The following is a 25,273-nucleotide window of genomic DNA, read 5'->3' as shown; positions in this document are numbered from 1 at the left end:
ATACTCACACAACCACAAAATGCCGTTGCATATGGTTGTTAAAGAAGATGACGCTAACGTGCGCTGACTATGGCATTGTCGGGTTCGCAAAATTTTTGTATAAATTGCTGAAGTCTCAGTGTTGCATCGTCAGTACAGCATTTGATTTAGTTTAATAAACAACATCAATAGCAACACATAAGTGTAAAATATACAGAACTTTCCATCCTTCTATCCCCACTATTCACTATTTTTTTCACATAACCAAATTAAATCAAATCAAATACGCAAAAAATAAAATCAACCAATCACTCATACGCACCGTTGCACCGAAAAAGGATTACCATACATATACATACGCTTATACGACGGTACGAGTGTGTGTGTGTGCGCGTGTACGTGTGCTAAAGGATTAAAATTTCAGCAGCAGCAGCAGCAGCAGTCGTGTAAATAGCGCGTCGATCGTAAAGTGCGACAGGTGTACTTGCCGTTTCTCGTCGGTTTCCATAGAACGTTTCGTGTGTTTGTGTGCTCGTTTTACGCGCTCGTGTGTCGCAATGAAAGCGTTCATCTTATTATCCTGTGTAGCGTTGGCGGCTGCAAGGCCTGAAGCGGGTTATGCCTACAATAGGCCCGGCGGTGGTGGCGGCGCTGGTGGATTTGGCGGCGGCTCTGGCGGTTTCGGTGGTGGCGGCGGCGGCTTGGGAGGTGGACTTGGTGGCGGACTTGGCGGTGGACTAGGCGGCGGCGGCGGAGGTTTTGGTGGTGGTTCTGGCGGAGGTGGCGGATTCGGCGGCGGTGGCGGCGGCTTTGGTGGAGGCTCACTTGGCGGCGGTGGTGGATTTGGCGGAGGTGCGTAAAAAAGTGAAAAAAGGAGATCGCTCCAAATACGCGATCTTTGGCTTAGCGCAGCATTTTGAGCAAAATCAAGTGTAGTATGTGCCACACGAAGATAATTTGATTTGTGATTCATTTATGACTTATCTGAACAAATCAAGTGCATAGAGAAAACCAAAAATTCAAACGAATCCGAATTTTTTCTGATCGCAGTTTGACTATAAATTTTAAACATAAAAATACTTTTGCTTAATACCCCTTGTTCGAGTATCTCCGAAGATGATCGAATCGAGATTTTTAAGGCAAGATCAGGCACCGAAAATAAAATTTTAACTATGTTCATGATCAATGAACATTTTTCTGATAAAAATTTTTTCGATCAAGGATAACCGTTATTTTTTATTCATATCGTGACTTAATCGCCAAAAATGCGTCAAGGCACCGAAAATAATTTTAAAATATCAAGATTTTTATTTTTAAATTGTTGACAAATTGTTATTTTTAATTTTTTTTTCTTGAAATCAATAATATTCCTCAAATTTGGGATTTTTATTTTCTCCTTCAAAAAATATTCGTTAATTTAGGATTTTTATTTTTTCGATCAACTTTAATCGCTCTAATGAAGGCAGAATTTTTATGACGGTTTTAAGTCCTTTATGATCTATAAAATTTAATTTTAAAACAACGGTTTAGTATGATAAACGAAAAAATTAAAATAATAAAATTAAGATTAAATTTAATCGCAAAAATGTTAATCCAATTTTAGCGGTTAAATTATGATTTTTATTATATATGTCGTAACCGGTACGATTCTTGAACACCAAGATCTTTTTTAATTTTCTTAAAAATAGCCTTTTCAATATCTCCGGGCGATATCAAAAGCTGCTTGTTAAAAGCGCAGCGCGGATTTCTATTTTCCATTTAAATTAAATAGACAACCATTTTTTTTTCAACTTTGGAAAATAAGAAAGTTTGACGCCCTACAAAAAACTTCTCAGATAATTTTTTGATAAACCTACTGGTTTAACGGTTACTAAAGTCGAAAGTCAAATTTATGCCAGTAGAGGAAAAATAATTACAAATTTCCAATAAAATTTCTGCACAAAAAAAAACTAAAAATAAAAAAAAAGTCGCTTACGTTTTTGTTTGACGGTTTGGCTCGATAATTCTCAGATAAACTTAGTCGTTATAATCGAGATACATATTTTTTTTGGTTAAAAATAATTATTGAAATTAAAATCTAAGAATAACAACTGAATATGATAAACAAATTGGGTATCCATTTTTAATAGCTAAATTAGGGTTTTTATTTAAATATCATAGCCAACACGCTCTCGAGTAAACGAGTCATGATTTACTTAATTTATAATGTTCTAATTTTCACTTAACTATTTGGCTAAGAAGTTTGAGAAACTGTAATCGCGTATTAATTAATTTAAAAGTTATCGAAATGTAATCACTACCCTTATCTTAACGGTGCAGGCCTCCACAAATAATACATTAAGTTTTTTAACTGTTCCTACATTTCACTCTCTCTAATTCTCCCAGGTTCCCTTGGCGGATTCGGCGGCGGCGGTGGCGGCGGTGGTGGCGGCACCACACTTGTGCAGAAACACATTTACGTGCACGTTCCACCACCAGAGCAGGAAGACGTGCGTCCACGTCCCAACATTCCCATCGGACAGGCGCAGAAGCATTACAAGATCATCTTCATTAAGGCGCCATCTCCACCCAGTTATCAGGCACCAGTCATACCACTCCAACCCCAAAACGAAGAGAAGACACTCGTCTATGTGTTGGTCAAGAAGCCCGAAGATCAACAGGATATTGTCATACCAACACCTGCACCCACACAGCCCTCCAAACCCGAAGTGTACTTCATCAAGTACAAGACCCAGAAGGAAGGCGGCGGCGGCGGCGGTGGTGGTGCCATCGGCGGTGGCGGACTTGGCGGCGGCGGCGGCGGTGGTGGACTGGGCGGTGGTCTTGGCGGTGGTCTTGGTGGTGGAATCGGTGGTGGTGGTCTTGGCGGTGGTATTGGCGGTGGTGGCCTTGGCGGCCTTGGCGGCGGCATCGGTGGTGGTGATGGCGGTTACTCTGGTGGCGGCGGTGGTGGTGGTGGTGACATCTCGGCGCCATCCTCCAACTACGGACCACCTGGCAAGTCTGGACCCTACTAAACGACGTAGACGTAAAGCGACAGCGTTAATTGAAATTGTGCAACAGAAGGAATGTAACAACAAGAAAAACTATAGGAAAATTTACGACGGAATTCGCAGAAGGACCAAAAGAAATCGCTGCTGGGCGAAATTCGACAACTACGCGACGTTTATAGCTAAAGCTGCCGGCTAGTCTTGTTACCCGATAATATACTTGTTATTTGTTGTTATTTTATACATATAGATATTTTTTTTTTTACTTTTGGTTTGGACATTCGACCTAACGAAAAACGCGAAGCAGACGACGAAACCGAAAGAGAAACTGAACAAATGAACAAAACAAAATGAAAATTGCATAAAATGCCGAAAATGCTGTGACTAACCCATAAGCCAGGTCAGTGACCAACTGCTTGGAAAATAAAAGAAAAAAAAAACGAACCTTGACTTTGACACATTCGGCGCAGCAAAGGAACGCACACACACACTCCAAAAGGACAATCCCCCACCTTTTAAGCGCAGCACGCGCTCGCAGGTGCCTACTTTGCCTACTTCGTGGCGCTGCGCTCAACTGCGACTCCGTGTAACTGCCCAACTCCAAGCAAGCTGCGCGCAAGTGTCAAATGTCTGCGGAAAAAGTAACCTTGCCCTTCATCCACATTACCAAACAGCCAAAACTCATCCTCATCGCTCTACGATACTCTACTCTACAACTCAACTCTCTCTATGCTACTCAGTCACTCACTATATATGTATATAACACGCGCGCCATCTCTACAATTTGTACTGTATCTTGTTCTCTAAGATCACTTTTGTGCGTGTTATCTTTTGTATATAAGCCATTTCCCTGTATATCTACATACATACATATGTATTGATCTTTTGTTGTATATGCGTATATAATAAATAATTTGCTAGTTATAAGTGCGATGCGTTGATTAAGATAAATAATAACCCTCATAAGACCCACATGAAGCGCTGTTTATACATATTTACTTGCTCGTGTTTGTATGTACATAAATATGTATGAACATTGATAGGCGCAAGCCCATAACATTAATTATTTACATGCGATATATGTATTAATTTTTAAGTATTTGTATTATGCGCAGTATAAAAAAACAACGGTGACAAAATTTAAAAAAAAAAACAAACTTGATTTTTTTCAACACATTTCTTAGTGGTAGTAGTTGTGCAGCTTAGAAGATTGAAATATTCATAGCAAATTTTTTTTTTTTTTAATTTCGACAAAAAATGCGACTGGTCCGGGGTGACTCCGGGATCACTTGCAAAGGGAATATACCACTTTGTTCGAGCATGTCTTAACCCAAGGATAAACACACAGCAGCTGAGGAGATACTAACAATCGCAAAAAAAAAAAATCAGCATCTCTTAAAAACGAAAAGCTTTTCACAAACATTGTTGCCGTGTTACGAAGCAGTGTTGCCGTTTTGATACATACTATGTATCCAATCAGATACATTTTCGCCTTAAATTTTGAGCGACACTTCGTTGTTTTCCTCAGCGTAAATTTGGAAATTTTTTTTATTTATGTACAAGCTATTATAACGTTTTTAACAGTTGGCTGCTCATCCTCCAAGCAAGAAATTTTCTCTTTTTCTTGTCACTTTAGCTACATAAACTAGTTAACTGTAATGCGAAAAAATCAACTTTTACGTCCTGAGCAACCCTTCTCTTAGCATTCAAAGGAAATTGAGAACCATGCCGATGACTAATTTTCAACAATAACTTGACGGTACTTAAAATGACTTATAACTTCTAAATTTTCAGATAAATGTCGTTAAGCGAGAATTTAAACAAGCCGGAAATAGAAATTTTTCTTGAAGACGGAATTTACAGACAAATGCAAGTTTTTGAGAATTTTTTTTAATTTCATAGATAGCTTGATACCGGCTTGATTGAAAAACATTGCAACCATAATAGCAGGAAATAACAATTTACTGAACTAAATGTAGCAGGCCACAATTAATTTAAATTAGTATTATTTTGATAGATTAGGAAACAGTTTTTGCATGTATTATTTGTCGGAAACTAATCGCAGTAATAAACATTGAACATGCGGAAACTTTGGCCCCTAGTTTAAGGGTGTATTTTTCCATTCTAAGAAACAGATCTGGGAAACAAAGGCCGTTATAGTCAAAATGAAGTCGACACTACAGTTAGTTACAGCTTGTTTGACAGGTATCCCATTGAAAATTATGTCAAAAAGCTGCAATTTAAGGATCTTGGCAAACATAGAGAGAAGCCCCAAAAAACCATAATAAAAATCAGTCAGAATAGCCCAAAGGGGATTTTGGCAGGAATTCTATGTGGAAGATCGAAGAAACGTAACATTGAGGGATTTCGACTAAGAACAGTTTTATTAAAAACCCCTATTGCTCCAACTGCACCCATAAGCCCAAATTGAAAGCCAAATGGTTGGGGAAAGAGTACCATGCCCAGCATCCCTAAAAACTCTCCTAGATATCAACCTACGTCGTGTCTACACTCAGGTGAAGAGAGCAATCGCACAGATGACTAATGACAACTGTTTGACAAAAGGTTTTCTGAGCCACAGGAAGTCCGTTATGCACATCTGCACACTTGTCGTCCAATAATACCATTATCGTCTCGCTCTGAAATTTCGAGCCGAGCACATGCATTTCAATGGAGCTCTGCACACTTGTCGTTATCGGTAAATCGTAGAATAAACGGATAAGTCCCTGTAGGAAAAAATTATCAATTGATAAAAAATAATCTACATGTAGTTAGCTTTTATGCGGGATTTCTGTAAAATATATAACCTGTAGTTAGCTACAAAAAGCTAACTTGAAACAAGTGGACATGTAATGCAGGAGTAAAGCTCGAGATGGTTTTCTTTAAACGCGTTTCTATTTAAATATTTTGCACTTAGCAAATACTTTTCGTATTGAGGACAAATAAAAGGAAGATCGAAATTTCATATTATCATTTTGAAGTTATGTCTGACGGAGTTCGAATATGGGACCACCTACAGCAGAATATGGAAACTAATATGAAATGTTATAAAATAAACAAAGTAAATAAAAATAAAAATAAAAAAAAATATTTTGTTTTTCCTATTGATATTTTATGCCCAAAAATAGTTAGTTACAAGTTAGTTACATCAAATGCAGAGGTAACCTTGACTACGTCTAATGCAGAGGTAAACCACCCTTGACTATTTTGCGGCCATCGCCATGCAAATATAGTTAGCTTTCGTCAAAGAAAATATATAGATAATAAGTGACTTTTAGCTCCTTCTTAATCAACTTGAAGTTAGCTTATAGTTAGATACATTTCCTGCAGGAGTACAAGACTGTCGTTTGCTGTCAGTTTCATCGTAAGCGAAATGCTCATCGCAGAGAAATTTTGGTACTTAGGCATGTGTTCGCAGAAGATTTCATATCAAAAGGTGCTTACGATACATGACGAAAATTTTTGTGCTCGCAAAAATAGAAAAAAATAGAAAAAACACAACTTCATCAAAATTTAAAGTGAAAACAAGCTGCGAAACTAACTATTTACCAGTTCATCCTTGCGATTAACGGTCTAAACAAGCGATTCATCGCCGGAGATCAATCGCAGCAGTGGTAGTTATTGGAATTGCTGCATCTATATACATATACATAGATAGCCAAGCATCATTCGACTGGAAACCATTTCCTCCTAGATTTCTAAATCGCATTGTAGATTGTTACTTTCCCTTTAATTTTTGGGAAAGGATAATTTTTTTGGGTGAAAACTTTAAAGAATTTTTTTAAATTTTACACAAAGTTTGAATTTTTAATTTTTATAAGTTTCGTTATAGATTGCCCTATCTAGTAGATAGCAAAAAAACCGACTTCAACTCTCATATAATATATATATATATATATATATATATCTCATGATCCACTGATCAGATCTTAACCAGATTAGTGAGGAACTAGCTCTGAGACACAAGCTTTCCGATGCAAAAAGAATTATCGAAATCGGTTGACGTGGTCCAAAGTTATGCGGTAAAATACATAAAAATAAAAAATTAAATAAAAAAATTAAATAAAAAATATTCCGACGAACTGATAACCTCCTCCTTTTTTGGAAGTCGGTTAAAAATGGACCCGCTGGGTGGCGCTTGAGTCGAGATATGTATTTATAAAATCCGTATTTTTTATACAACCTGGCTGAAATTCATAACGCGTACTCATTTCATGATAAGAAATGGTTTTGCAGAAAAGGGACTCAAGGGTCGCGAATTTACTTTTCTGATGGCTAAATGAAATTGTTTAGGCGCACCCTTGTCTGACGCTCTCGTACACCTTTAATGCGATCTTGCATTTACCTCCGATTAACGAAATTGCTCGAAGCCAGTTCATAAATATTAAGACGAATTGTAAAAGTGGCGAATTTAAAGCAAAGATTCGACCATATGCGTCCAAGTAGGAATACGGTTGGTATATTAATGGCTTCATTTGAATGATATTCAAGAGATAACACCACTTATTTAGCCAAAGTACGGGAACACTTTTCATCCTGGGGGCAGAGAGGATTCTTGGCCTATTCCTATAATAGAAAACGTAATCTGTGCTCTTAGGTTTAGGTTAGAAGGACTTTTATTCGCCTACGAATCGGACCAATGCTGTAGTTGCAAAATCAAGGATGATTATGCACGCTTGGCACACATCTCACAGATGGAAATAAGATCATCGGCAAAGCTCACGACATCGAAAGGGATTAGCATGGCATCAAAGCGCTACTGTTTTTGAGGGGATTCCGCTATTTAGTCGTTTTGAATTTTTTAACTTTACAGACCGTTTGTTTCTCGTAAACGCTTTTTTTCGCATTGGCACGCGCAAAAGTTCTTACTAGGCGCCCCGCGAATCAAGCGAGCATTGGCTAGTGTATCTATAATGTGTGATTGCTATTTCAGTTATACTGCATTTCATAACACTTCATTCCCGTTTCGGGGGAACTCTCTTGCAAAGTTGTAAAATTACCCTGCTGACTATAACTTCGCAGAAGCAAATCGAAGAAGTCAAAAACATTATAAAAGGCAAATGAAATAGGGAATGAAAACTTTTATTTAACTTTTTGAATGAAAAAACAAACTATCTTAAAACGCGCTAAGAATGTGGCAAGCCGCACACACATACATACATACATACATACATGTATGTGCGAGTGGACATCTAAAGAAAAGGAAATTACGATATTCCTAACGGAAAAACAACTTTTGCCTGCAGTTTTATTGCACAGTTTGCTAAGGTTTACGCAAAACTTTTTACTGCTATGTGGTTATGTGTATGTGAAAGTACTACTATGAATAGCGTTTAGTGAACAAACAACAAGGAAAGGAGAATGGCTATAATATTGGAAAATTTTGTGTTTGTAATCATTGAATTGCATTTAGGTTCCCTGCAGCTAAGTGAGTGCATAATATAAGCCATAAGCCGTTTATTGTGTGGGAAAGTTAAGCCTTTACCCATACATACCTACATGTACACCATGCAAACGTACATATGCACATGAAATTACATTTGTGCCATAAATACATACGTCTTTGCATATCCCATAGTTGAGTTTGTTCAAAAATGCAATTTATTGGCATTCAGCCAATCAAGGGAAAAACTTTGGCAGACAAATATTTGACTAAAGTATTTATGTAAATGAATGGTGCTAAAAAGAGTATTGGATAATCGTAAAAAATAAGATACGATTTTTCATAGGAATCCTACTAATATTATAAATGTGAAAGTTTGTGAGGGAGTGTGTGGGTATGCTGAAATAATTTTGAAGAAGTTTGCCACCTGCTCAAAAAGTTTAAGTTAATGAAATTAACAAGTTAAATGAAATATTTTATATGTGAATCAAATAACCGAAAGCTTAAAGAAAAATTTGGTTCGACATCGTTTTGAAGAGGGTTGCCGTTGAATTGCATGTCAAGCGGACTAGGTTTAAATAAGCATTATTTCTAAAATATTTTTGAAGTGGGTTGCCACTTGTTTAGGAATTCAAAACAGTTTAATTAAAAAGGTTAATAAAATACTTTAACCCGCATCCATCGGACACAAATTATGTTGTGCATGAATTTGATACATATGAAAAAAGACCCTAGTATACAATGAAATGTTGGGTTTTTTTTTATTTTTTTATTAATTACCAACGTTTGTTTATTCATTTTCTGATAATAAGAATAAAAATGCTCGAAAGATCGATACGCATTTGTCGCAAAAAATTAATTCAAAACATTAACTATTTTTTGCTTACTATTTCAATATTTTCTCGAAATTTGCATCAATTTGATACAAGCGATGGATGCAGGTTAATATGAGTGTCAAATGAGAAATTTTTAATCAAGATTTCGAAGTTAGAAATTAAAAATCAACAAGTTAAATTAGAAAATGGAGAGAGAGAGACCTTAATAGAGCTTTCCTCTATCTCTATTATCTGGTTAGAAAGCTTAGTTTCGAAAATAGTTCTGAATTGGGTTGTCCCCTGTTAAGTAGTTCATGCTCAATTGACATTTCAAAGAAAATATTTCAATATGGGTGTCATAAGAAATGAGTAAAGTAAGCTTTGTTTCTAAAATAGTTTTGAAGAGGGAGTTTCAAATGAGGCTATGATTGAGGGGATGGATAAAAAGGCGATATTTTTTTTTTTTTTTTTAGAAAACAAAACAACGCAAAATACATTTCTTTTCATTGATGTTAATAAAAAAATTAACTATATGACTGATTTAGTTAAAATTTAGCACAAACATTGACCATGTCCTGAGATAAAATTTGTATCCCAGAAAGGCAAATATCGATAAATTTGACAGCATAACATTAAACCCAATATCGTGCGGGTAAGGTCGCGGGCAGAAGCTAGTAAAAGACTACAATTTAATTGCTTACCAAAGTGAGGGAGTCATTTTTCATGCTCAATTCGATCAGCTATAATTAGTTATATACACTTCATTCATTCCTTTGCTTAATGGAGAAAAAATTCTCGCTTTAGCTTTAATTTATGCATTAGCAATTACAGGTATTTAGCTGTAAAAAAGTTAACTACAACAGCAAGCTTCCACTTCAGTGCTTTTCTCTACGCTCGTTTAGTTATTTTCCAATTTTTGCTGTCTTACCAGCAGGAAAATGCAGGTATGTATGTATGTACATTTTTACTACAAATTTGAGGTAATTAAAATGCCGTTAGGTGTGATTTTACAAAGACATCTTCATTCTCATTAAATATAGTAGAATAACAAAGAAACAAATTTCATTATGTAAATTAGGGCGGGCATGAAATGCTATGCAAATTTTCCCAAGATACCATGGTTCTAAATATAGTTTTGAGTTTGAAAATTGCGAAAATAAGTTTCGAAGTAAATGTAAAAATATTCATTGTTGCGCCCTCTGGGGGAAGTTTTACGAACATAAATGGAATTCTCACACCAAAAAAACCTTATAGTATGTTTTTCTACAAAATTTAAGTACTTCTTTGCGATACTGCAGCAAAATGCTAAGAAAACGATTTTCGCTATTTGACAAACTCCAAATTGATTTTACACCCATGGTTTCTTCTGAAAATTTGCTTATAATTACACGTAAAATCCCTCTATTATATACGCGCATAGTCGGAAAAAAACTCCCATGCGAATTGAGCCGCCCTACTGTACATACATATATATATATATATATATATATATATACATACAAAAAACATTGGCTGCAACAGAAAGCGCGACAAAGCGAAAAAGTAGGTGTTGAAAGTACATATATATGTAAATAGAAATAGAATAGCGGGATGTTATACGGCAATTTATTTTTAATTGGCTACACAAAAAAAATTTAACTGACTTCTGCAGCTGGCAACTAGATAGCAACTAATTCAGGCTGAATGGGCTGGAGGAATTTAGTTTTCTTGTCAGATTAATTTAAAATTAATAGCTTTTAAATTTAAGCTTCGATTTCAACAATTCTTAAATTCCATAATAAATTTTCGATGAAAAACAGTTTCTTACAAATATACAATCGCCGTTCGGGGTCGGGGTAAAACTGTAGGTGCCTCCTCTTTGGGTGACAACATCAAGGTACTAGCCAAAAGTCAGAGGAGAAGCTCGGCAAAACACTAACATATTGTGTTAGCACTCAATCTATTATTATTATGCGAGTAAATTCCAGAGAGGGTAGCAAAATGGGCCATCTTATGCCCAGTTGCCCATTCGAGGGTTAAATAATAAATCGCGCGTATAGGTGCAATATTCTCTTTTTATCATTATTTTCACTATTTCGCCAACTTCACTTACAGACTTTTCCATTAAATTAGTTGTATTTACATGCCTCTTCTTTTTGTGCAAACTAATTAATTGAAAAGTAACTTATCCAGCAATGCGGCGTTACACAAGCAGAATAGAATTTGAAAAGGCAAAGAAAAACTGAGAAATTATTTACACGAGCTTTTACAATCATTCTACACTGTAAACCAACTCAGCTTAAGGGCAAATAAACGTTGCGCAAAATGACGAAAATGGCCTATTTCCGTTTAAAAAAAAAAAACTCATAGATGCACATTTTAATTACAGCAGCACAGGGTATGATAAAAATAAGAAGAAAATAGGTATTTATGTATGTAAATACAACAAGGAAGCACACAGCCAGCAGTCGTAAACAGAAACAGAAAAAATGGATACAGTATTTCCCGCTTAATTGCACTTCGAAAATTGCAAAATTGTTGGTTCAATTAACCGGGAAATAAATTAACCGATACTCGTTTAATTGAACAGAATTTTTTTTATTTAATTAAATAAATTGCGCTAAATTGTATAACCTAATCAAGTGAAAGAAAATGCATGTGTGCATTTAAAATTTAATTATATTTATATAGTTTAAACTTTAAACGAAAAAATACAAGGAATAAAAATAATTTATATTTATTATTGTTCATATGCAAGTATGTATACTTTTCCTCACATTTTTAGAGATAATTGTTATTAACAAGTAATTTTTAAGCAAAAACAAAACCGACTTCAACCCCTTTATACAAATTTAAGCTGATCGTTAATTTCTTCACGAACCAATGATCGGATCTAAACAAAATTAGTGTGGTACCACCTATGAGGTAACACCTTTCCTTTAAAAGCATGATTATAGAAATCGGTTAACTTGGTCAAAACCTATGCGATAACATGCATAAAAAAAAGAAATATTCCGACGAATTGATAACACTCTCCTTTTTTAAAGCGGGTTAAAAATAAAATAAACGTAAGAAACAATTAACCGGGAAAATTGAAGTTATATCTCTTTTCAATGCCACATATTTTCAACCAATTAACGATCAGGTTATTCAAATAAGCGTGGAAATCAATTAACCGGGGGACAATTAAGCGGGGAATACTGTAAATGGAAAAAGTGCAACAAAAACGATTTATACGGTCGCACGCCCGCACGCCCGCACGCATACACACGCAATTTATTTCTCTCTTCCGCTATAAAAGAAATTTTTTTCACTCACTTACATTTTGGCAGTGAGTAAGACAACAACGGCAATGGAGAAGATGTAACCGAAGTGCTATAGTGCGCCAAAAGGAACACAACAATTTAAAATATACCCTCAAAATCTTCACTTATTTTCGAAGGTTACATTTTATTTTTGCTTATAATTTCAACATTTCTAAACCAATTATGAATCTTGACATATCATTAAAAGAAAAGAAAAAAAAGAAAAAAGTATATACTTAGCTTACCGGATGTCGATTTAAAAACCTTAAGTATTCAGAAAATACAAAATTTTACCCATTTTTGTTTTGAGTTAATCTCAATTTGAAATGTTTTTCGAAAGCAAACCATAAATAACTACCCCCAAAATAATAAAACTATATTTAATTGTAATTTGACTCTAATGCTCCACCTATGTATACGATTACCTTTGACTTCAGAAATCAACTTTGAAAGAAAAGAAAAGCAGCATGGGGTAAAACGTGCAAACAATAATAAAGCATTGATTGATGGTTACACCACGTGTTTTAACCGAATGTTTACTAAAGTTCAGTGGCATGAACCAGAATACGCATTTGTAATAAAACCGTGGAATTCAAGGAGTGGGAATAAAGAAGGTTCCCATTTTCAGTTCCAATGCTATGGCAATATCGGAACTACCACTCGCAAAAAACGGTTGGGTTTGTTTAACTAACTTTTGTGGACACATCTTACGCAATATTCTAATGTTAAATCCATAACGATCGGTCATTAACAAAGGAAAAGCGTCAACTAGTGACTACACTATAAGTGATGACGATTATGACGTTATTGGTACCAAAAAGTGTGATGAGTTTATCACATTTGACTGCCATTCGACTGAGCAACATCTTACTCATACGCCACGTATGCCCGAGTAACTCGCTTTACTGCTCGTATTTCATACAAAAAAATCTTTGCGCATTTTCATTTCATCACTCATATTTCGTATTTATCCATCGATTTTCTTCGTCAGTAAGTTGCTTTTTTTCGTAACAGGACAGGCTTTAGCACAAATGCAAAAATTTGACACAGAACCTGTTATTTTTTTTAAATAAAAAAAGCTGACATGATTAGTTAATTTGGCAGAAACTACAAGCCTTATCGGAAAGTGATGTATACACAGTTTACGGAGAATTTCATTGGCTTTCATTCGCCATATTTTATATTAGGATTTTTAAATTAGTTCGTAAGATATACGTGATTAAATGGAACCAATTTTTGCTTTAAGCTGAATATCGGTAAATTGCAAATATCTCGAAAACGTATCCACAGAAAAGAAACTAACTCGATTTTCGGAATCACCGAGAAATTCTACATTGGAATTGGATAGTGGCGTCTGGAGTACAAAAGCCAACTTAAAATTTGTGATCCAGTGTTATTTTTCGGTTTTTGTGTTTCTTTAGTGCCTTCTTTTGCGATTTCTAGCGCCTTGTCTAGCCTATTTCGTTATTTTATTTTGCCTTTTTTTATAGGTTTTTAGGTCCTAAAAATCCGTTGCCTGGTAATGACGCATGTGAGTAGCGCTGATGGTAGACCAAAAGACAAGCCAAGACAAGCCAAGCCAAGTCAAGCTAATAGTGTTACGCAGCTTTTATCGATGGAGGTGAAGGCAAAGACACGGGAAGATGGTTATAAAAAGCGTTGGAGCGTGCATCGAATAAGCCAAGCCGTTGATGGTGTTGACAGCACTCGCGCTGTGTCTGCTATAAACGCCTGCCGCTGCTGATAGCTATCGTTCGCTGGCACCATTACCTATTACATACATACATCTACATTTTTTCTCAGTAAAACGACAGCAATATTCATATTAGGCACCCTGCAGAAAAAGAATCAAATGATAAAAAATAACCAACTTGTAGCTAGCTTTTGTGTGGGGTTTCTATAAAATATATAACTTGTAGTTAGCTATAACAAGCTAACTTGGAACTAGTTGATAAGTAATGCAGACGTAATCGCGAGATTGTTTTTTTTTACCAAGTCTATATTTGAATATCCTCACAAAAATTTTACTTTGAATACTCTTTCTCTCTGCACTTCACAAATACATTTTCGAATTGAGGACAAATAAAAGGAAGTTTGATTTTTTTTTTATCATTCTGAAGTTATGTCGGACACAGTGCGAATATGGGACCAGCTACTGCAGAATATGTTAAGAAATATGAAATGTAATAAAATAAAGTAAATAAATAAAAAAGTAAAAAAAAACTAAAAAAATATTTTGCTTTTATTATTGATATTTTATGTCCAAAAGTAGTTAGTTAGTTGACATCTAATGCAGAGGTAACCCCCCTTGACTTCATCTCTATTACAGATTATTCGCGGCTGTAGCCATAGAAATATAGTACGCTTTCCTCAAAGAAAGTACACAGATAGTAGTGATATTTAGTTTCTTCCTAATTTCAACTTCAAGTTAACTTACAGTTAGATACATTTCACGCAGGGTATGTACATATGTATGTATGTAGCTACAAATGTTTGCGTGCGCATTTTCTTCTTTTTTTTGTGGGTGTATATACAGAGTGGCTACTGTTCGCATATCAATTAACGTACATAAACGCACACACACACTAGCCCAACCTGCTGTTGCGCAGTGCCTGGTTAATGAATATCAGTTCGCGTTATTTTGCGAGATGCATTTTTTGCAAATTTTTCATCTTGATTTTTTTTTACAATAGGCGTATTCACGATACGGTGCATACTGTCGAGCATGCTGCATAGGTAGCGTAAATAGCATGACAGTTGTTGTTTCTTGTGTTCAAACAACAATAAATTTAGCCAATCATGCTCATCTATGCACCATGCTAGACAGTATGCACAGGATTGTGAATAGCCCTAATGATTTTTTTCCTGAATTTTTTCCCACTGACTTTTCATTCACTTGACCGTGTGTCTTGCAGCCTTGTCTTTGACGCGCGCAATTTTAACTCGCTCAACGTCATTGGGGCTCGAAGTGAACGCCGACCAAGTGGATGGCAGCGAAAAAAAAATATCCACCTTCGCTTTTGTTCAAAACTGGCTGGCTGGAGTGGAGTGGAGTGACTGCTGCCGTTGTCTTTTCTTTGTTTACACTTTTTTGCACTTTGCTTATAAACCCATTGTTGTCGTCGCTTCTTCCTTTTGCCACTTTCACTTTCAGCGCCGCTTTTAAGCCAAGTGCAATGAGTTAGCTGTAGGCCAGATTTTACGATTGCCACATTGTATGTAGTTGTAGTTGATGTTGTATTCTTGGCATGTTGTTGTTGTCATTATTATGTGAACATCTTCCTGCTTTGTGGTTCCCAGCGCTTTTATATACTTTTTGTATGGATGTATGGATGTTTGTATGGATGTATGCACCACTGAAATTAAGTGCACCATGCAGCTTTTCAATCGCCACACATACATGCTTAACTGTACTCTCCCCGATGGCGCCCTGTAAGCAACTTCCTTTGACTCATTGAAGCATCTTTTCTGGTTTTTGCTGCAGACGTTGGCGCAACTTGGCAACAATTTAAACCAACAAATGACACCAACAGTGTCTTCACTGAGACATCTTTGCTTCCTCGTTGGCCAGTTGTCGCTGGCTCACAGCTTGTATTTACGAGCTCTTCTCAATACAAACACATTAACATATTTCCCCAGTTGCTCCTTTTCGAATTTATTGCAGTTTTTCATGGATCCAAAAAAATTTGTCTTGGCGCATTTATGTTTTTGTTTTTATTTTTGTTCCATTACTCATCTTCAAGTTTGTTGTCAGTGGAACTTTTTTGCAGCTATTTACGCTTTGATGAATTTGATTGAGTATTGAATTACAACGGATGAGCTAATAACTACAAAAAGAGATTTACTTTGTATAAAATATTGGTAAAATGTACTAGTAAAAAATAATAGAAATTATAATGAAGTGCTGAAATGCATTTTGTACGTGACAAAAATTCCAATTATTTGTCAGCTACAAATACTGCTATTCCTTATGAAAGTTTAATAAAAGGATTCAAGCTGTGACGCCAAACCAAATAATCCTAAAAAAGTCTGAAAAAATCTTCATTTTCTTATTCACTATTGAAGAGCGGTTCTGAGTACATATTTAGAGAACCGGTTCTGTAGACCGGTTCCGGTTCTCAATGCGGTGGTAATGGAGATAAGCATATACGCATTTAGAGAAAGCATGTGGCAATCTTATTCAAAAAAATAAAGCAATGTTGCACACCTAATGGCCAAGCCTTTCCATTTGATATCTTATATATTTAATGAAACGAACAATGTGGATCTTATAACTTTTAGACTATACTCTCTAAAAAAAGAACCTTATTGCACATCTGGAGACTAAGTCTTTCCATTTGACAACTCACATTTCAGACCGCAGTCCCGCGTACACACGAGTTATAAAATAAACAAGTAATTTTTAGCAAAAAAAAACCGACTTAAAAAAAAATATATATATATATGTATATATTTCAAGAACCAATGATCGGATCTAAACCAGATTAGTATGGGACCACCTCTGAGACACTACCTTTCCGATGCGAGAAATAGCGAGATCGGTAGACGTGGTCCAAAGTTATACGGTGACATACATAAAAAACAAACAAAAAAGAAAAAAAAAAAATATATATATATATTCCGACGAACTGATAACCTCCTCCTTTTTAGGAAGTCGATTAAAACTTCAATTTCCAGAAGAAGGCCTTTAACTTATAATTTATTAAGAAGACAGAATAAATCGAAAATTTGTTTAAAAATCTCCCTTCATAAAGCTCTTTAACAGCCGGTTTCACCAGCAATTTAAGTTGAAAATGATTTTTATTTTCTGTCAATTTCCATATAAGATTCAAAAAATTTAAATTATTTTTCACTTATACATATTACGTTCAAATTGATGAGTTAAAAATGTTAAATGGGTTTGAACCAGTTAAATGAACAAAACGTGTTTATAAACAAGTTACATCGCATGCAGTTGTTGTTGGAAAACTTAACCAGTTAAATCATTTAACTCATTTGAAAACCAGTTCAGGGCAGAGTTGCATCAGAAAGCTTTCTGCTTCAGCCAATCAGAAAGAGTCAAAAGCTTTCATTTGACACGCCAACGTTCAAAAAATTAATATTCTCAAAAATATTAAAAATTAAAAACTATCAAAATTGTATGCATTTCTGCTCGCCTAAACAGAGGCCAAGGCGGTAATTAGTTATTTCCCATCGGGTCTCATCGTACGCAGAGATAAATAGCTTATATGAACTAACCATTTTGAAGTCTCTAAGTAGTCTGCTTGCGTCAATGTCATGAAGCAGACATTCGTCCAAAAAAAAATAAAATTATAATTGAAATACAAAATCTTGATTTTGAATATTTTTTTTACTTGTCATTTGAAATCAAAAAGCTGTCAAAGTTATCTCCAAATTATCAATGTGGACGATTGTGTTTTAAAAAAAGCTCTTTTTCATTTAACAAGTTAAATGGGGCCAATTTGAATGTAATTTTATTAAATTTCTTTGGCGAAATTGGCTGTAAATGTACATACATTTTAACTAAATTTTTCGTGAATGAGGCCGTCAGAGTGTTGGGAGGCAGTAACAACACAAAAATGATTTTACAGCGCAGTGAAGTACGGCGGGTATTTGCTAGTAGATTATAAAGTAAATTAAAGAAAATAAATAAATCTTTTACATTCATTCCTTAATTAATTTTGTTTTACACACATTTTATAATAAAAAATAAATGAAATTAAATTTAGATAAGCGTTTTCCAAAATGTTATGTGAACAAACCAAATTTCAACGAAGTAGATGGAAATCGGTCAGATCGGTAATATGGGGGCTGTATCGTATAGTTCCTCGAACCGAACAAAATTTTTTAGGTCATAGCAGAACTCTATAATACCAAACCGAAAACTGCAGGCCAAGTTTCGGTACTTTAGGATCCGTTTTTCGATTCTTTTGGAATCGAGTCCAATATTTCGACCAATGTAAATAATTCTAACAGAGGGAAGTATTTGTGTTTTCAAGGAAAAAATACTTTCCTTAGTTCAATAGGCGCTCAAATATTTTCGCTGATAAATAAATATATACATACATTAACTTCATAATGATCAATTGTATTTTTATGATTTTTTACTGCATATGGATGTTACTAAATTTCCATCTCAGTTAAAGCTGTCATCAAACTGCCAAAGTTGAAATGTTAAAATTGGAATTTTTCCTTATTGTATTATGCACATATTTACTTTAAGTCAAATTGGCTAGTAACTTTGCCCTAAGCATCGCGGCTGCCAATGAGAAAGAGCCACAAACACACCACCAAAGCATCTTAGCTAAAACAATCAACCCTCCATAAAAATCTAGCATCATAAAATTTGTTGTTCATTAAAAATAAAATAAAAAAATAGTACTCCATTAGGTGGCCCAAATTCATCATTCCCGCTGATATTAATTCGTCTTCGTCATTAAAGCCACCATGGACACGACATAGATTAATGTTTTTGAATTATAAACCAAAGCAATGCGCAATTATCTTTCTTTACCTATGTATTTGTTCATAAGGGAATGGTAATGTAAAATAATTTATGTAGGTAGCTGGGTGTAATAATTTTTACTACTTATTTCTTTTTAAGCAACTTGCACGGCGGCGCAAATTTAACGCCGTCATTATGATTTTTCATTAAGCCCAGCACTACAAAATTTAAATGAGGAAATGTGGTTGGATAAAAAGAAAACAAACTTTAAACGTACGTAACTTAGGGCCATTTTCTGAAGTAACCTTTAAATTTAGAGCTCACTTTATTGCTTGTAACCCAATTTAAAACGGGTAATAAAACGCTTCACTTTAGATACAATCATAAAATTTAATGCAACCTTTAATTATAAAGTGAGCTTTAACTTACGGCCCTTAGAGGTTCATCGTGGACGCAAAAGATAAGAGTATTCAGTCTTATATCTCTTTTCGATGTACATGCTTACCTCCTTAACTATCGCCAGACTCTACATCAATAAGCCTACTGTTTTTTGATGGTAGCTATGGTAGCGTTTGGATGGAGAGTTCCCGGCAGAATATCTCCCCACCAACACCATCTTCGAGTTTACGAGTTCAGGTCTAAGTACTTCAGCCTGTCAGAGAGGCGGAGCTACATATTTCCAATGAGCATGGCCAGTAGTTTCGTCTTGCTGGGGTCGACGGCGAGGCACACTTACGTAGTAACCAATTTCAGATAATCTTCACCAGCTTATTTAGACTTTTAACTACTGCTTCTCGCAGAATATTGTTAAAATCCTCTCGATATCGAGAAAGGCCTCAACCGAAAATTTGTTGTGAGTGACTAAATCCTCTTACCCACATTTACTATTGTATGAAGGACGGTATCTTTCGTTCTAAAGATGCTCTCCGACAGTGTCCCGTTTCTCAGGACAATCAGTGTATCTAACACTTATACCCAAAATAATGGACTTAAGTCCATTAGGGAAGAATGAGAGCTCTTACGAGCCAGCCAATTGCACAATATCTCGAATGTTTTTTGTAGCTGTAAAGGTATGATGCCCTCGGGTCTGGGGTACTTGAAGGGTTTATATGAGTTTGTCGCCCTACACAGGTAAGAGCATGCAGAATGTCGGACTGGGAGATTCAACAAGGAAAATGTGCATTAAAGACAAAAAGTCCAGTTTCCTGCCCCCTCTCTTAGATAGCCCAAGGGAGCGGAATTCCTCGCAAGAATGCGATTAAATCTAGCCGAGTCGTAATTTACTTAAACCGATTCGCAGGTTTTCCATGAGACCCTCTTCGCTCTTCAAATTTCAGGCTTGTAGATTGTAGTATTCGTTCATAAATCTTGAATTTCCTTAATTGGCTGTACCAATGTTTTTGAATCTACTACAGACTTTCCAAGGAAAAATTTCGATATATTGACACCAACTACACTATGTAGGAAAGATTTGCCATCTAAGCGGAACATTGTTGCCGCCAGGGAGTGAAGAGGAAAAAGCTCATCAAATTAATTTCGTTGTTCGATTAATCGTGCCATGAAATTTCAAATCGTTGTAGAATTTAAAGATGTTTTACATAGGTGTATGAATTACGTGGGAAGACAGACTAGCAGAAATCGTACGATAATACTAAACATGGTGCTTAATATTTGACAGTCCACGGTATTGATTTCAAAATGGCCGGGACGGGCAGTATCGGGAACGTCTGTAAAAATTTTGCGAGCGGGACGGGACCAAAATCCTTTCCCGTTACTCCCGATAAAACCGCGACCTTCGCAAGTTCAGAAAATCTTCCTTAAAAACATTGTATGAAATATGCACTTTTTTACGTTATATAGAAAATAATTCGAAGATGCCAGATCGTTCATCATTTTTTTTATTTAAAAATAAATTGAATGACATGTGAATTTTTCTTAGTGATAGATTTAGGTAGAGAGCTAATAATATTCAATGGTCCTTTAGTATGGTGAACTTTTACATGTTTATGTTCACAGCCACACAGCACTGAGTTCGATGTTGTTAGAAGAAGTGAAAAAATTATTTGTTCCTTACAGACTTTTCCAACTGCCTTGTTATGTATCTCGAACGATAGGCTGCACGAACGACACAACCCACGGCAATCAGACGCCAGACTGGGTACTTAGACTGGCTTTTCTTGGCTCACTAGAATCGATTACAATTTAAACACCTTCAATCGTATGATTCCACCGACTTGTGCTCACTTTTACCTTTACACAACTTTGAATAACCAAAAAGCTTGGGAATTCTCTGTGAATGATGCAGTCGGCACACTTTCCGCTTCACCATACAATCGCGCACATCCCACACGCTTCATCATACACGGTTGCCTGAACAACTATAGATGATGTGACCAAAAAACTGTGTGTAATAATTTTCCGAGTATGAAAAGGCGCTGAATCGAAATTGTGGTTCGAGGTATATAGTACGGTACGAATGGCCGCCAAATCAAATTACAATATCAGGGGATACTTTTATGTGCCGGTGAAGGGTACGCCGCCCTATGGCATAAGCGTGTAAATTGAAGATTTTGTGTTATCAAAAAGGGAAATAAATGCATTTTTGAGTCAATGAGAGCAAGAGAAATTTTAAAATAAAAGTCGCCTATTCCTTAATATTTCCCTTCAGCCTAGAAACTAAAGACAATCATTTTGCTTCTATGGGTCATATTTTTCTCTGAGCATTGTACTGAAGTCCAAGGGAAAGCTTCAGAGCACGGCAGGTGGGCACCCACGCCTGTGCAAACTTACCATACTCGTTAAGGAATCGTAGTAGGAAAAGATAATAGAATACAACTCGTCCATTGTCAAAACAGCCGGCTGAAAAATGCATCATCTCAGTGTGGCAAAGGCCGGACAGCTGCAGAGGAAGTGCTCAATACTATCCTAATCTTCCAAACAAGATGTACACATTGGCACGTCGCTGATATCTATTGTGACCATATGTCGTCGTCCTGCATTGTTTTCCAAAATCAAAAAAAAAATCTTAATCAAAAATTTTCCCCAGTCCAATTGCACCCTCCAAAGAACCATAGTTGCCAGTTGAATTTTTTGGGAAAAACTTTGGCTGAAGTTTCCGCTAGTAATACCATTGTTCTTTTCCCCTTTTTATATCAATTTCCTCAACGACGTGATTCTTTCGTTTATTTGCATAAAAAAATATGCACCTTTGAACATACATACATACACACATAGTATGCCATACCTGCCATATTTACATAGTTTTCTTTAAAATTTTCGATTCTCTATTTTTCCGATTTTCGCTTAGCAACAACTAATGATCTGCACACAGAGCATTAAATTATTTCCCACTCTACTTTAACTTCACAAATTTTCCCATTGCTTTTATTTTTCGTTTTAAATCTCACTCCTTTTGAGTGCAGAAGAAATCACCTCCTCCGCAAATATTCATCTCGTAATATACACGTAGTGCATATGTACATTTACATATACATACTGTAAGTAGGTAGCAGTGGCGTAGCCAGAAATTCGGGAAGGAGGTGATGAAAAAATGTTCAGCGAGAACTGGAATTTAAGACCGCAATGGCTAGGAGTGTCGCCTGTACAATATTTCATGCAATATATCAAATACAACGATATTATTCCGTGTAGACTATTCTCTATTAGTGGAGATGGAAAATAATCATTACTTTTTAAATTTTAACCAAAAATATCAACATGTTGCAAGCGTCGTAAAACAATTTTAACTACGCTCACCTATTTGTATTCGTACGTCCTACTGTATTCTACAAACATTTTGTTTTTTCGAGTCTAACCAATAAAATATAAAAATAATAACTAATATTAGATTTTTATTTTTTCGATAAAAAACAATGATTATTTTATGATTTTTATTATTTCGCTCAAAGAAATTAATTAAAATTAGTTTTTATTTCTTCACTTAAGAATAATAATTATTTAAAAAACTCAAAGCGTGATTACTGACATATCGTTTTCAGAGTCAGCGACAACCTGGTGGTAAAAGGAATAAGTCCCCAAATTTGCAGGTCAAAATTTCAGCTTTTGCATCATCACTATTTTTAAGTGAAAAATAAAATTTAATAATAACTATTATCCTTGAACGATTAAATAATATATAGATTATAATAAAATTGAAAAAATAACACTGTGTGACAGCTCAAATCGGTATTGAGTAAAACCAAATGCAAGTGATAGTTTTAATTGTCAATAATACTACGTTAATGGTTTCTTTGGAGTTTAGCTGAAATAAGGAAGATATCCTAGATGGAATCCTTGCACACAATTTATTGTTTAGTTATGTTAAGTTCTTGAAAAGTAATCTAATTTTAGTAGTTATTTGGAAAAAACTCAATGAAAATCAGTAAAATTGGCCTACAGCGCCATCTAGCGCAGAGCTAAAAAAATTTAAAAATTTCGAAAATTAATTCCTTGTATCAAACACATTTATATGAGTATTTTCTTCAATTACAAACGTGTGTGTACGCTTTGCTCGTCACTATGCTTTGTCACATATGCGTTTGAAATCGACACTTTGCTCGATGCTCTTAGCTCGCCCCCCCCACTACGTTTTTTAGCCCAAGGAAAATGTGGTGCCACACACAGTGATGACAAATTTAGTCAGAAAGAAGGAAGTTGCAAGTTGCTGTTTTGTAAATAAATACGAAATTCGATTTTCCCAATCTCCCCCTGGCCGCTGATGTGTAGGTATAAACTGCCATTCACTGCTATTAAAAATTCGTTTTACGCTTACGTCTTCAACTCGAAGCTATAATGCAAGGCATATCATTATCGACAGCACTATCAACGCTCCTCAGTGCTGGAGTTGAACAATCGCTTAAGAAATTACAAGAAAATAATAATTTCAATCGTCTAAAAGGCTGACATTACGTAAATTCGTCGCCTTTAAATGACATTAAATTAAATATTTTCGTACATAGATATGCGCATATTTATAACACAGGCCAACAAAAATTAAAAAAAAAATGTTGGTGCGACAAATGTTAAAGCTATTTTTGATAGACTTTTTTGTGCTGATTACGAATCCGTAAGTACAAAGGATCCAACACGTACAGATTTTGAGAAAATCGAGGTCATAGTGTCAAAAAATCGGGCTTTTGCAATATTTGAGAAGCTCTAGCAAAGAGTAAAAAGGTGATAGAACCTTCCATTTAGGCTTAGATTAAAGCAAGAACCCTCGACTACTATCCTTGAAAATACCATTCCTGCACATTGAATTTATGGTCACTTATAGTCATTTATTGAGCAGTCAAATTTTTTTTTGGCGAAGATTGAGTCCCAGCCGCAATTAAACAAAAGGTGATAGAACCTTTCACTTAAGCTTAAATTAAGGCTTGAACTTTCGACTACAATCCCTAAAAATACCATCTTTTCGTCTTGACCCCAAGATCACTTATAGTCGTTTATTGAACAGCAAAAACTGATTTTGGCAGCATTTTTTCCATATTTTTTTTTTCAATAGCACAATTTGCCAGCATTTTTTTTATTGTTCAACAAATGACTATAAATGGCCATCAAGTAAAGGTGCAGGATGGTATTTTCAGGGGCAGTAGCCTAGGGTTCTAGCTTTAAGTTAAGCCTAAGTGAAAGGTTCTACCACATTTTTACTGTTTGCTCGAGCTTCTCAAATATTGAAAAAAAAACCCGATTTTTTGACACTTTGACCACGATTTTCTCAAAATGTGTACGTGATGGAATCTGTATAATTACGGATTCGTAATCAGCTCAAAAAAGTCTATCAAAAACATATTTAACATTTGCCGCACCAATATCAGTGTTGCCCTGTGTAATCATAGTGTCATAATCTGAATGAATGAGTAAAGTAAAATTAAAAGAACTGTTTTCTTCCCGGTCAGGGACTACAGGTACTAAATAAGAAAGGTAAAGGGGCTTTGATTCGATCGCAAAACTTACAATTGCTTTACAGTGGGATCCAAATAACAGACGATCTGGATGTGTAAGTATTCTGTGCAAAGTCATACAAACTTCTGATATGAACGGAATGAGCGGGAATACGAGCTTGATTTTATGCAAAGTCTAGACATCAACCTCGTCGCTAGATGTCAGCTCTGATCCAGTACTCCATGAACTTACAGGATTTTATACGAACTTGCAGGAAAAATGTTCCCGTACTCCAAAATCCTCCAAAATCCTGTAAATGAGAGCGACTTTTGGAGAGTTGTGTAGAGAATGAAGTTGCAAGATTTTACCCGAACTTTTTCTTCTGGTAAAATCATGAAAATTGTCAAGCAATCACTGGTTGACGTTTTTACAGGAAAAATGGTTTTTTTGTTCCCGTACTTTTTGTTGTTACTCACTTTTTACTCTCACTTCGGAGA

General features: G+C 35.5%; 1 protein-coding gene across 1 annotated transcript; it reads left to right on the top strand.

The window, feature by feature from the left end:
- The first annotated feature begins 108 nt into the window (after positions 1-108).
- On the top strand, positions 109-3,737 carry LOC118737400 (glycine-rich cell wall structural protein). The gene is made up of 2 exons (XM_036467865.1): positions 109-831; positions 2,365-3,737. Exons 1-2 carry the CDS (start codon positions 537-539, stop codon positions 2,994-2,996), a joined length of 927 nt encoding a protein of 308 aa, XP_036323758.1. The 5' UTR covers positions 109-536; the 3' UTR covers positions 2,997-3,737.
- The last annotated feature ends 21,536 nt before the right edge of the window (positions 3,738-25,273 follow it).

This window comes from Rhagoletis pomonella, unplaced genomic scaffold (assembly GCF_013731165.1).
Source record: "Rhagoletis pomonella isolate Grant_MI unplaced genomic scaffold, Rhpom_1.0 Rhpom_scaffold_00004, whole genome shotgun sequence".
Classification (NCBI taxonomy): domain Eukaryota; kingdom Metazoa; phylum Arthropoda; class Insecta; order Diptera; family Tephritidae; genus Rhagoletis; species Rhagoletis pomonella.
This window is presented reverse-complemented; position numbering and strand designations above follow the sequence as displayed.

Coding starts and splice junctions, on each gene's coding strand:
- LOC118737400 (XM_036467865.1), top strand. CDS start 537: ATGAAAGCGTTCATCTTATTATCCTGTGTAGCGTTGGCGGCTGCAAGG. Junction 832..2,364: donor CGGTGGTGGATTTGGCGGAG/GTGCGTAAAAAA, acceptor TAATTCTCCCAG/GTTCCCTTGGCGGATTCGGC.